General features: G+C 34.5%; 1 protein-coding gene across 1 annotated transcript; it reads right to left on the bottom strand.

Annotated features, from left to right (window-relative positions):
- Positions 1 to 2,762: 2,762 nt before the first annotated feature.
- Positions 2,763 to 13,092, bottom strand: LOC143565595 (paired amphipathic helix protein Sin3-like 2). The gene is made up of 22 exons (XM_077052527.1): positions 13,008 to 13,092; positions 11,420 to 11,647; positions 11,160 to 11,343; positions 10,969 to 11,067; positions 10,723 to 10,893; positions 10,382 to 10,646; positions 10,024 to 10,160; positions 9,853 to 9,928; positions 9,742 to 9,771; positions 9,473 to 9,657; positions 9,222 to 9,376; positions 9,006 to 9,133; positions 8,657 to 8,911; positions 8,004 to 8,563; positions 7,432 to 7,911; positions 7,236 to 7,336; positions 7,014 to 7,152; positions 6,710 to 6,866; positions 6,464 to 6,620; positions 6,224 to 6,335; positions 3,001 to 3,138; positions 2,763 to 2,924 (listed from the first exon to the last, which is right to left on the bottom strand). The coding sequence occupies exons 1-22, from the start codon at positions 13,079 to 13,081 to the stop codon at positions 2,904 to 2,906; spliced, it is 3,852 nt and encodes a 1,283-aa protein (XP_076908642.1). The 5' UTR covers positions 13,082 to 13,092; the 3' UTR covers positions 2,763 to 2,903.
- Between the last annotated feature and the right edge of the window lie 950 nt (positions 13,093 to 14,042).

Below are 14,042 nucleotides of genomic sequence, written 5' to 3'. Positions count from 1 at the left end.
GACTTGTTCTTCTTTTTAAGTTTTAAGTTTTAAGTTTTAACACACTTGTGTAAATTAAACCGGTTTGGATTATGGCGGGATACTGAATTACCTGCATACTAACGTTTCGGAGTTCATTACGCCAAACCCCTTTAAAGCACAAATCTACATTTCTCCTACTTGCCCCTTTTTGTTGGCTCTTTCTTTGGGTTGTTGTGTAAGGTGTGAATAACGTCCACCGGAACGCCCATGCATTTTATTGTTAACTTGATGAATTAATTTGCTTTCCCATTGTAACAGGTCGCCCCATCTATCCTCCTAAGGAGAAGTTTGATTTCCAACCCCGGTTTAAACAGGAGGAGTGCTCACACCTCAGAATAAGAAAAAGGAAAGGAATCATTTCCTTTCTTTCTTTTTTTTTTCTTTTCATTTTCACTTCTTTCATCTTTTTCTTCCCTTTTCGGCTTTTCTTTTCATCCAATTTGAAAAGAAAACAAACTCACCCATTTTTTACTACATATTTTCCGTATTTTTTATTGCCTTTCTTTTATTTTTCTTTCCTTTAATGAAATTTGGGAACACACGTTTCATTATTTCGTTTCCTTTCTTTCCTTTAATAAAAACTCGACAACTCAACACTCCTTTCTTTCTTTTCATTTCCTTTAATGAGACTCGGAAACATGCTAGAAAGGAAAGAAAAGGAAAGCATTTACTTCCAATTCTTTCAAAATTAAATATCTTTTTTCCTTTTTTTCTTTAAGTAGAACTTAAGAACATATTTTCTTCCTTTTTTTTCTCATAAAAAAAACTCTACACGACCCACTATTTCTTTATCTCCCTTTCCTTTCTTTCTTTCATAGTTGAACTCGGAATGAAGATAGGGAATGGATTGTGAATGCTCCATCGATATGTAGACCATTGTTTTACTAATCGTACGGAGACCATCCAAACATGTTAACATATAATAGGTATTGATACAAATCTGTATTATTATATGTTAGACGCATTTAAATAAATAAAAATTAAAAAAACAAACACAAGAAGGTAAGAGAGAACACAGGAAATGTATTTGTATTTGTACTTGTACGTATATGTACGGGCTCAAAATCATGTTTTGTACGCTTGCAAGTTGCATAAATTGTATCTTTTAGGATACATGAGTTATAGCCTATAATAAATTGAATGTAAACCAGGCTGTAAATACATGAGCTTTAGTTTTGAGTTTAAATTTAGCATGTAATTTTGGTAATTTTGGCATGCAAAATGTGTGGCACGTAGTTTATGAACATATGTATTAGTAGTCCGTGTTACATGATTTGAGTGGGTCATAATGCTCTTTTTAACAAAGCACATCTCTCTTCTAAGTATAATAAAATTCTTACAGTAATGGGATGTTTGGTAAACCTCAAAATGGAATCATAAAGAGGCTACATGTCTACCTATGAATCGGTCAGAGGTAAAGTGTGTTAGGTTGGACCTTTAAATGGTTCATGTAGTTTTTTAATGAAAGTTTCAGAAGCACGTTGAATCATTCAGATGTACCTCATCGATCAGAACTCTTTATGATTCAACACTAGATTGTTAAACAACCCCTAAGGCAACAATCCTACGATCCTATGTAGTTAAAAGCGCCAAAGGCATGCATCCAGGGGAGAGACAAAACTGCCTTGAGTGCAACAAAGTCCAAAGACGCACCGAATCGGTAAAAAGCTAATAAACCAGCCAAAGTAGTTTCAAATTGTATTGACTCTGAACCAGTCAAGAACCAACTACAATGGCATCGACCGTAGATACGTGTCTCGTGTATGCACCTTTTAAGCCAATTAGCAATACTGAAGCCACACCCCATACCCTAACTATCCAAATTTCCGAAATCAGGTAAAACAATCTTTGGCTTAGTTTAACTAATTAAAATATCATTTAGGAATTCTTTGGTTGCGCAACAAACGCCATTAACATGCGAGTCTGCAATTCATAGTGACAACAATCTATTTCGGACCAAATTGATTCTGATTCAGTCTTTCCAAGGTGCAAACTATTCAGGTTTACAGAGGTACTAGTTGAAAGGAAATCCATACACAAACTACCCCTCATAGATGCACAGCAATATTCATTTATTTATTTAAAATATCGATGAGTTCAATTAAAGATAAACATAGCATTTGCCCCGAAATCATGACAAACAATATCTGTAAGAACGTAACTCAACGTTTGATGAACTGCTCAGCAGAGTATTCTTTGTTTTATCAAGATAAACCAAGCAAATGAGTACACGTCTCATTCGTTTATATTCCTGAGCATTCATTTAAAGCATACTACATATCTTTAACAAACAAGCGGAATAAGTTCATTTGTGTTCATCTACCTTTGTTCAGTTACATACAAACGAATAGACACAGACAAAGCCCTGTTTGAGTTTTGCCTAAAGCCCTATCTAGATCAAAACCTTAGCCAGTCACCAAAACGATTAAAAATCCGTCGTAAAAAGACCAAAAAACATATGTTTTCTTTTCTGAGTAAACAGATTTAGCATATATAAAAAAAAGTTATTGCCATTAAATGCCAGAGCACCATTAATGTAAGCAGCATCTACAGTTGGAAGTAAGGTCTGTCTATACAAAGCCCACAACACCCTTTTTTCGAGAAGTGAGAGCTTCCTAATTCACAGACAACAAAAACCCTTCTTCCAACTTTGAAACATAACTCTGACATTAAAAATTCATCGGCTAGCCACAAAACATAAAAAAAGAAAAATAAATAGAAAAAAAAGGATCACAAAAGGCTAGTTTGTGTCGCAGGACAACAAAAACAAAAGCAATTAGATGAGCAAAAACCTCAGCTGTAACATGAAGCCTATTTACACAACTGATGCTTCATATACCATTGTTTGTATTGTATCAACTTCACAAGCCACTTGTTCCTAGTTAACTTATGCCACCAAGATTCTACAAAAAAACAACCAATAATATGTTTAATTCTTGGTGTCTTGTTATTTTAGATATTTGAGCATATTAAACATACCTTAGGGTTCACAGACGCTTCTAAGAATTTGTGAAACCGTTGAACTTTTGCTTGCCGAAATGATGACTTTTTGCATACGGAGACCTTTTTTCCTTTTCTTCTCTTGAAGAAATCCTCTGTATCAAGGACGTAGGAGATCTGTAACCACTCAACTGATTAGAATGCAGTTAAGATAATAATACATGGAACAATTATTTCATGAGGATGCATTTCATCAAGCAAACAAAGCAAGTTCAAACAGAAGATTATAATCCGCCTGGCGAATAAAAGTATGGAATTTATAACATATGATTATGCACAATTAACTGTATATTTCTTACTCTCTTTGCAAATCAATCGTGTGATAATGGTAATTTATAACTTAAATGATGGTGTTGCAATAACTCAGTAACAGGAAAAGACAACACCGTACTCGAACTGCAGTCGGTTTTAATAGTTAGGATTTAGTAGGGAACCGCGGTCGGTTTTAGTAGTGGGCCTAGGCCCATTTAGCTTCTATCAAATAAATTTGACTTGCTTCTAAAGCTGAGAAATAACCAGTTATTTTCAATAAATTTTCTTTAAAAAACCAAAAACAGATCACCCTGACATTCATGAAAGAAACCTATCTCATTTAAGAGGAAATTATAACTATCAAAATAAACTGAACTTATGACTAGATTTAGTTAGCAATTCATGCAATTAGTAGTGTTTCATAGCTGAATTCAAAAATTAACTACCAGTCCCACTGTAATATTTGGTCTCTCGCACCACCAATATTGCCCATTTTGTCCACAAGGTCACCCATCCTAATACTACTCCCACTTCAGCAAGCTTAACAGTGGAGTTCTCTCAATAATCTCTCATCCATAACCAATTAACCATTGTGCCCGCCCAAAACGCCTAGGTGATATACGGATATTAGGGGGGCGGGCATTCCTAATGAGCTCATCATCTATCTTGTCCACAACCGATGTGGGATTTGCCTAGGGTGTTGCAACCACACTCCCACTATTTGTCCCTATATATGTTCACCGCTGTTTAAAAATGGCGTGCAGGTACCATTGTCTAAAAAACTAGGCCCTACTGGTCAAGTTGGACTTCCACGAAACGTCACCTGCTAAACCTATAAAGCACCAAATATTTCCACATTGTTCTTCTACCACTATTCTTATATGTGATCATTCTTGGTTTCCTAAATTTCAAGACTGTTATGTTGTATGAGGACTTGATAAAGTATTTATGATATCATTATACAAAATATCTTTTATGGTATTATAACCTCAAGAGTAAATTTATCTTACATCAAATGTTTCTTTGTTTCTTACCTATTTTGGGTCGACAATCGATTAGGTATCACAAATTGTGATTCATAAGATATGGCTGTTCCTTCTTTAGTGCCAATTGATTGCTTCTTTGTTTTGTTTTTTTTTTTGTTTTCTTTCTAATTTGAAGAACGATTTGATTTTACAAATATCGTCATTCATAAGATAAGAAGGATTCTTCTATATCTTCCATTAATTAACAAGATTGCATAGCTTAGCATGGAAGTCGATTAAAATCAAGACATAGAATGCAAGAGTTAGATAACTACTAAAATTGAAACAAAGGTGTAAATGTGTAATCATGACCAGCCTAGTATAGCACTAAACCTATATTGAATTCAAGGACGTTGGATTTCATAGTTAGATATAGACACTTATCAATAAGAAGTAACACTACATTAATCGTTGAATCAACATAAAACTATAAGGTCCTGTTCGTTTCAAGGATTTGGAAGGAATTCTAAGGAATGGAATTTTAAATCCCATGAATTGATATGTTCGTTTCATTAAATGAAAGAATCGGAATGGAAACTAAATCCCATCAAATCCCACATTTCATAGGATTTAAAATCCCGCCTATTTTATAAGGATTGTTATGGAAAATAAAGGATTGTTTTATTAACCCTAATCAGTCTAGGGGTGGCAAATGGTTGGGTTGGGTCGAAACGGGTCATGGGTCGGAACAGGTTAGGGTCAGAATAACTAAAAAAAGGGTTGTTTTGGTTCGGTCGGAAGGGGTAGGGTCAAAAGGTTCAGGTCAAAACAGGTTTCAAGTCGGTTTTTTTTTGAAGAACAAGAGCAACGAAGGAAACGTTTTAGTTTTTTTACATTTTTCGTTTTCGATTTATATTTTGAGTTATGATTTTTTTATTAATTTTTTTGAATTTTTTTAGGGGTTTTTAATAAAAAACCCCTAAAAAAATTCAAAAAAATTAATAAAAAAATCATAACTCAAAATATAAATCAAAAACGAAAAATGTAAAAAAACTATAAAAAACCCCTAAAAAAAAATTCAAAAAAATTAATAAAAAAATCATAACTCAAAATATAAATCGAAAACAAAAAATGTAAAAAAACTAAAACGTTTCCTTCGTTGCCCTCGTTCTTAAAAAAAAAAAACCGAGAATGAAGAAGATTCCAATTCCAATACATATTAACCAACCAAACACATGAAAGGGATTCTCAAACATTCCATTCCATTCCAATTCCAATTCCAATTCCAATTCCAAATCCTTTAAAAAAGTCCGTGAAACAAATGGGCCCTAAAAGTAAATCCGAAACCAACATAATCCATGTTGAGATCAAACAAAGATAGTGAACCAAAGGGTTGTGACCATGTGGCGTGTGCAACATTGAACATTCATACAGCTAGGCGGGTATAACTTTAAAACGAGAAGCGAATTTATAAGCCCATAAACACTAATTCATAACAAGGTCGACCAGGGTCTGTCTTTAGGTAAAAAAATAAAGGTATTTTCCTATTTTGTGAAGATTTGCACATAATTGTTCTCTATCTGGTGAATCTTCTACAAAATTTAAAAGAAATATACAATATCTCCAAAGATTCTATTATAATTTTAACAGGCAAGACACCGTGAAACAGCAATGAATGAAAATCCGGTTTTCAAAGCGTCAAAGAAACGCGTTGCAAAGTTTCTTGAAAGAATGACAGGGTTCATGAAGAAGGAAAAAAAGTAAAGTAGAGAAATCCACTTCATCAAATAATAGTTTTAAGCCCACGCATGAGATAAAAATCTCTTATTGGTGTTTCCATAATATAAATCATTACTTTGAGTAGTAACAACATATAGATAGACGATATATTTAAGGAAAAGGGTGAAAACAAGGAAACAGAGTATTTACATTTATGAGCTGCAAGACATCTTACACAAGCAACGGAAAAAAAAACTAGCGAGTACCTTTGATGAGCTGCAGGACATCTTATACTCCAACCCATTGACCTCATGAATGCCTTCCATAGCAGCTGACATGGCAGAAGATTCATCCATGCCCAAGTATTGGCTTTTATTTCTACACATGAATAGAATATTGATGTAACTAGAAAACAAATTAATGTTTAAATCCTGACAAAACTGAAAATGGTCAGTTAGAAGTGTTAAACCATGTTCCATGATAAAAAGTTTACTTGTCTTTTATACCTCTGCAACATAATGCCAGATTCCTTTATTCCAGGCACAACAGAAAGAAAATCATTGTGCAGATAAGCTGCAAAATTAGGATCCACAGAAACTGCAACTTCAGTCTTTTCACTCCCATCATCCATTAGCTGGATAGTTAAACAAGATGGGGAGATGACTGCAAAACATAGAAAATAATAAACTAAAAACCCATTCATTTCAAATAAGGAAAAGAATTAACTGAAGACAAAGCAAGAAAAAGAAAGCTTACACACTGAAATCTGAATTTGTTTTCATCATGAAGGATATTATGTACATTCTCATAGTATACAGAATCAGCAAACTTCTCCGACTTTCGAGATATTTCATACTCGTATAGTTGAAGTAGCTTGCTGTCCACCTCATCTCCTGCCATGTTTTGAAGCTGCATTTATAAAAGAGTTAATCAGAACCTTTCCCCAATAGATGGAAGAAATTTCATAAATCCTCAAAACTTACAAAATAGCATACACACATGTGCATACATAAATACATAGTGAGCACGCGCGCGCATATACATATGGGTGCATACCTGTTTCACAAGCTTATAAATTAGCTTATCCAAAGTAAATAGCACATAAGATTGATTTCCAAGAATGGTCCGACAATCATCTTCAAATTTAGCATTATCAGCAGATCCATCAAGTAGATTATACAAAGCACTCATAAATCTGCATAGTACAACAATAATATAGTGAGGAAAAATACTTGTTATAAAATTCTGAGTAATATATATATAGTGAAACTGAATTACCTGGAATATAAATCAGGTGGAGAAGTGTCCTTAGCAGCTCTCCACTTCGTTTCGCCAGATGCCGAATTAGTTCTAGCAAATAATAGTCTTTCATATAATACCTGACAAACATAAAACAGTATTTTTTAAGATATATAATAATACCATGAATTTAGAAATAAAACAGACTGAAAAAAAAAGAGAAATGTGTTCTTACTTGATGAAGCCTAAAAAGCACATAAAAGGATTCGTTTCCATAGAATACGCAACAATCTTTTTTGCCACCGTCATGTAATGGAGAAGCCACGCGTTTTGCAAGTGGTTTTGCAGTAAGCAACAAATGATCTGAAGATAGCGATGAGGTGGCATCTCCACCACCAAAGTTTGCACCTTCTACACCCTCAGCCTCACCTTCACTTTCTGCCTTATCATCATGGTCTCCATCTTCTTCTTCGTGTTCTTCTCTTGACATATCATCAGCAGCAGACTCACTTCCTGACACATCATCACCACCTTCTGGAACATTTCCACTATCCTCATCATCAGCATCTGGGTAAATCTCTACATTATGCTTTGCTTTCGCATGTGATCCGTTATTATCTCCATACACACCATAATCAACATCATTGTCATCACCATTTGGTGATAACTCTCCCTCTTCTTTCTCAAATTTAGCAAAACTTTCATTTGCCACATGCTGTAAAACAGAAAAGATGTATAAGATATTCAGATACGAGAGAATTGGAAAAGTGAAACGAGTGACAAAAGAAATCAAAAATAAAGTAAAACCTGTGATGACGGAACTTCATTTTTGTTTGACTTCACTTCAAGACCATCCTTATGAACATTATTTGGTTTAGAAAGAATGGTATCATTTACAACACCTGTGTCCTTAGATCCATCTTCTTTAGGCAAAGTACCACCATTTACCACCTTGCTTAAATCTACTCTTTTTGGTGAAATACTATCATCTCCTTGTTTAACAGTCAAGTTGCCATTATCGCTGACCGGACTTCCATCAATCCCACCTTCATTTTTGGTGGGACCACGTGTAGATGTCTCAACATCTTCAATGTTATCAGAATTATTGGGCCGAGAAGGTACACCAAGAAATGACTCCAAGAATGTAGTCCAAAGTTCCATCACGTTGTTTAGTTGTTCATCTGTTGCGCAAATCTCTTCACATGAAAATTTAATAACTTTAAATAAGTGTTCATGAATATCCTTGTCAGCAAACTCAAACTCAAGATTCGGCACAACAGAGTGTCGGTTTCCAGCAGCAATACTAAGGAGCACCTCATCATCCTTCTGATTCTTTTCTTTTATTTCTTTGATTTCTGCCACTAAGCCTAAACATACAGAAAGCAAAAAAAAAAGGATTTTAATAAGGAAAAAAAAAACCCACCAATCTTACAATAAGTAAATGCCAAACGTTCACTTACATTTCATGCTCAAATTCTTCGAATCTTGTTGCTTGAAATAGAAACTCCGGTGATCAAGTGATTTGTAATGATTCTTTGCATAAACATCAGCCCAAACCTTGTTAAAATCTGATCTACATTTTGACCATTCCTCCTGTTTCTGTTTTAGGCGAACTAATATTATAGGCAACGACATGGACGGGTTTTTGCGCAGTGTGTCCATCACTTCAAGACCATGATCGCCATATAAACGTTCAATGCATCGTAAATTCAAAGCTATAAGTATTGATAACCAGAAAAAAACAATATGAGAGCAAAAATACGTAACTGAACTGCAAGTATTCATAATAAAGATAAACAATTTAATTACCAGTGAAATGGTCTTCCATACGAATGGGGCCGTCTGAACTAATAGAGCAGTTGTTAATGCTGTTTAGTAGTTCCTCCGCATGTTTAATAGTTGAACTCACAGACTCTAACAGCATGTCTAGCTCAAACCTAGAAAAACATGATTAAAAAATGCAGTTATTAGATTTAAGTCTATATGTGTTTCTTGATATTTAAGACTGTTAATATAATAAACAACCTGTCATCTTCACATCTAAAAAGGCTCTCTTCATACTGGTTTCTGCGCATATGCTTGAATGAATAATTCTCACTACCAGAAGTCACAGACACCCAAAGATCATTCAGCACTTGAGTACCAAGGTCTGATCTTTGACTTACTGATGGAATTGGGTACTACAGATGACAATATACCAAAAATATAAAGTGTCAAAACATTAAAGCAAGTTACTTTATAACAGTAAAAAAGGTCAAAGGACATAATTGACTTACATCATCAGGAAGAAGTCTATAACTTGGAGTGCATCTTTGACAATCAGGGAGGTCAAGTTCTTGTATAGATTTCCCCCAATACTTCTCTTTGAACCTGTCCTTCTCTTTATTAGCTTCAATGTCCCGCCTACTTTCACGTTCTTTCTCTTCTGCTCTTGTAGACTTAGAAACATTCCATAAAGATTCTGCAATGAAGAAAATGTGAAAAAGCGAATTTAAATTGCATTACTTGGCAAAAAATAGAAAGCATAAGAAGTAGCGGCGCATACTTTTATCCATAACTCCAGCTAGGAACCCATCTGCAAACGGTATACATTAGTGAGAATGAAAATGAGTTCTCAAAAGAGAAAAAGTATAACAAAGAATAACCAAAAAGCCACCTATATTTTCGCAACGTTCTAAAAATGCATTGAACCCTTCCATAAGATCTGTGTGTTTCCCAAGTAAATCAGCTACCTGAAAAAATAAAATAAAAAAATATATATCAGCTTTACATTGGCTAATATAAAAAACAAAACACGAAAAAAGTTAGCGCATGCTACTTAGCTTACCAAGCTCTGTAATTCCTTCCTTGTGATTATTTCTGTGCTGTATATATGAAGGCATTTCAAAAATGCTTGATAATCTTCTGAACTACTTAGCCTACTCTTCACATTCTCACAGAAAGTAAATTCATGGCTGTGCAGACCTATAAAGTACAAAAATGACATAACATCAGATAACTTTAAAGATAAAAATTGAATTCAATATGACTAAGTTGAGTACTTGAGTGTAAGCAACTTCCATAAAAACTCAAGAACCAAAATAACAGTATTGATAAATTTCAGGGTCACTCAGAAACATGCAACAACTCATAGAAAGAAAGCATATTTACGGGATCTGCAGCTGAAAAGACAAGGTTTTACTCACTTTTGATAGCATCTTTATCATCATACGTGGCTGAACCTGAATGTACTCCAAAATCTTCAACTTTACGTGCAGATTTTCGCTTTTCAAGACGATCCCTGTTGCTATCAAGATCAAGATCTTTATAATCCTGATCATTACTTCTCCTATCCTTTTCAGCACGCTTCCTGTGCTCCTTGTGAAGTTTCATCATTGTTTTATCGTCCATATCAGAACCATCAACGCCCAGGTCCCGTTCAGCATTTATCCTGTCTCTCTTGCCTCGTTGCTAATACAAAAGGATAATTAATCCATTTGAATAATAAAAGAAAAGCAAAATAAAGGTTAATAATTAGCCAAAATACCTTATCATGCTGGCCCGGTCTAGTGGAGACCACCATTGAACTCCGTTCATCATATCGCTGATATGATTGACGTAATGAAGCACAGTGTGCAGACGCAGCAGCCGAAGCATCTGGCAGAAATCTTGTGAAGTCATCAAGAAGATCGGGATGATCAACAAAAAGTGAAGCAACCTGAAGCAGTGAAATCAAATGTAACGTTATATAATATAATCAAAAACATTTTTATATATTTTTACAAATATTCACCTCGCTGTAAACTTCAGTAATACCCTTGTGTTCCTTTCTGTACATGTTCAAGATGTCCAAAAATGATTTGTAAACTTGATCATCGTTTTGAAAGCGTTTCTGCAACCAAAAAAGGTAGAACAATTATATTCATTTATATCAAAAGTTTAAAAATAATGTTGTTCTATCACCAGATAAGAAAATCAGGTCACCTTTATTTTGTTTACAAAACTTATAGCCTCATCAAACTCCACAGTTCTCTTTGGTGGAGCCTCGTCATCCTCAATGACAGTTATTTCATAACCCTTGGGCAAAAAAGTATTAAACCCAAAAATTAAATTATTGTGACCTTTAAACAACTCTTTCACCCTTGCTATAACACCAGCAGTATCAATTCTGCATCAGAAGTGTTCTCAATTAGGTCAAACTAAAGTCGATATAGCAGCAATCATTCCAACATAATATTAATTACCTTTGAGCTTTAAAATCTTTCATCACATCAAGAAACATGTCATATTTCTCTCGCTGGTCTTGAAACATGTTTTTGACCTCCTTCAAATAACTCAAAGCGTCATTGGTTGTCAGTGTCTGTGCACTGCTACCACCACTGACGCCACCACCACCAACTCCCCCGGCTACACCCGCCCCTGCCCTGCCTGCTGCTTCACCACCTCCTCCCAGGGCTTGCGGTTGGCCATATCTTCAATTTAAAGAACAAAAGTAAAACATTTAATAGTTCAATTTGATAAACGTGTTATAAATTATAAACTGCATATCCAATTGAGCAATATGGTGATTTAAATGTGTTCTAGAATCATTTTAATAGTGGGCCCTTGTGTAATTTCCCGGAGTTTGTTTCAAGTCAAGTGATATTTTACGCCATGCATATTTAGGGTTTTAATTCTCCTTTCCTAATAAGATCTGGTCAAGCTACCCGTTGGAAGCATAAATTAAAACAAATGATCTTTTCAATATACTTTTGCCTATTCCATCTAACCCTAAAAGGCAGCAAAAAAATACCTACTTGGTCTGCAAAGTTTACAATAACAATCTTTACCGGCAGATAATAATAACAGCGGCCGTGCTTTTGACCACAAATTCAATTAAATCGCGCAATTCATTTCACAAAAGCAAAAACACATAACGTCACCATCCATCAATTTCAAAACTAAACCCTAAAAAATTTCAATCAAATTCCACATCACAAGTAACAATAATTATAAATACAAAAATAATTCCTTGTAACACAAACAAATAAAAAATAAAATAAAATAAAAACTAACCCTACCTCAAATCAACATACATCAACACATAACCAGAGCACAAAATTAAAAATACAAAAATAATAGAACAATTAATCATATTTTCCTGACATCATAAAACAATTTCAAAACTAAACCCTAATAAGTTTCAATCAGATTCAGTATCACAAGCAATTATTAGAAAATACAAAAATAAGTCTTTGAAACATAAAAAATAAACTCTACCTCAAATCGACATACATAAACACATACTTAGAGCACATAATTAAAAATATAAAAATAATGTAGCAATTTATTATATTTTCCTGACATCATATAACAATTTCAAAACTAAACCCTAATTAGTTTTAATCAGATTCACCACCACAAGCAATAATAACCATAAACACAAAAACAATGCCTTGCAACACAAACAAACAAATAAACAAAAAACCCTAGCTCAAATCAACACATATAAACACATAATTAGAGCACAAAATCAAAAATAACAAAAAAAAAAACAAATCTATATTTTCCTAACATCATATGTCAATTTCAAAACTAAACCCTAATTAATGTCAATCAGATTCAACACCACAAGCAATAATATATATATATATAATAATAGTAATAATAATAAAACAATTAATTATATTTTTCCTAACATCACATAGCAATTTCAAAACTAAACCCTAATTAATTAAAAACAAGTAATATAATAATTACAAATATCAAATAAAAATAATTCCTTGAAAGAGAAAGAAATAAAAAAGCTCAAATCAACAGACAATCAAAGCACATAATGAGGCAATAACTTACGACTCCCCTCGGGAAGAAGCAAATGGGCGCTTGAATTGAGAATTAGCAAACGCATCGTCTCGTAATCGTTTCATCCCTGCATACAACAACTTTGACGTCAATCAATTTGATGCAAATAATAATAATAAATGAGGCGAACCTGAACAGGGGGAATTGATGCAGATCTAAACGCGCAGCAGCAGAATGACTGACTTCGGATCGAAGATTGATTATTATTATTATTAGTTGTTGTTGAGCATAAATTAAGCGGTAGAAACAGAAGAAAGAAAGAATAGAGGTGAAGAAATAATAATATTATTATTATTTGTATTGAGCGAGTGATGATGATAATAAGGTCTATCGGTTTTTATTGGTATTAATAATTTCATTTTTGCCGGCACTGCTCTCAGCTATCACTTTAACTGCCAACGGTCCCAACTTTCACACATGTGTCTGCCACCAGTCCACGACTAACCGAGTACTAACTCCGTTATGTTTTAGATGACGTGTCCATCCTACGTGTTAAAAAACCTTGACGTGGCTGCCCGCGTGTATATTAATAACAAAAAACCCTTCTCCTCCTTGAATATATAATAATATCAGCAGATGACAATCGATCGATATCTCCAATCGATCGGGAACCCAATCGATCAAGAACAACCCAATCGATCGTCTACCGCTCACGCTCCGGCGGCTTACTCGACGTCCAAGACGACATCGAAGCGTTAAAAGCCTTCGACGGATCCTACTGGAAGTCTTTATTCGATTCACGCATCGGCAAGACCACTTGGCCATACGGGTCGGGTGTCTGGTCCAAAAAAGAATGGGTCTTGCCCGAGATCGATTCCGACGATATCGTATCGGCTTTCGAAGGTAATTCGAATATGTTCTGGGTCGAAAGGTTTGGGAAACAGCATTTGGGTATGAATGATTTGTGGGTTAAGCATTGCGGGATTAGTCACACGGGTAGTTTTAAGGATTTGGGTATGACTGTGTTAGTTAGTCAGGTTAATCGTTTGCGTAAAATGAACCGGCCCGTTGTAACACCCCGACCAA

The sequence above is a fragment of the Bidens hawaiensis genome, unplaced genomic scaffold (genome assembly GCF_021521415.1).
Source record: "Bidens hawaiensis isolate Kalapana, Puna unplaced genomic scaffold, B.hawaiensis_p1.1 tig00022487_1, whole genome shotgun sequence".
Classification (NCBI taxonomy): domain Eukaryota; kingdom Viridiplantae; phylum Streptophyta; class Magnoliopsida; order Asterales; family Asteraceae; genus Bidens; species Bidens hawaiensis.
This window is presented reverse-complemented; position numbering and strand designations above follow the sequence as displayed.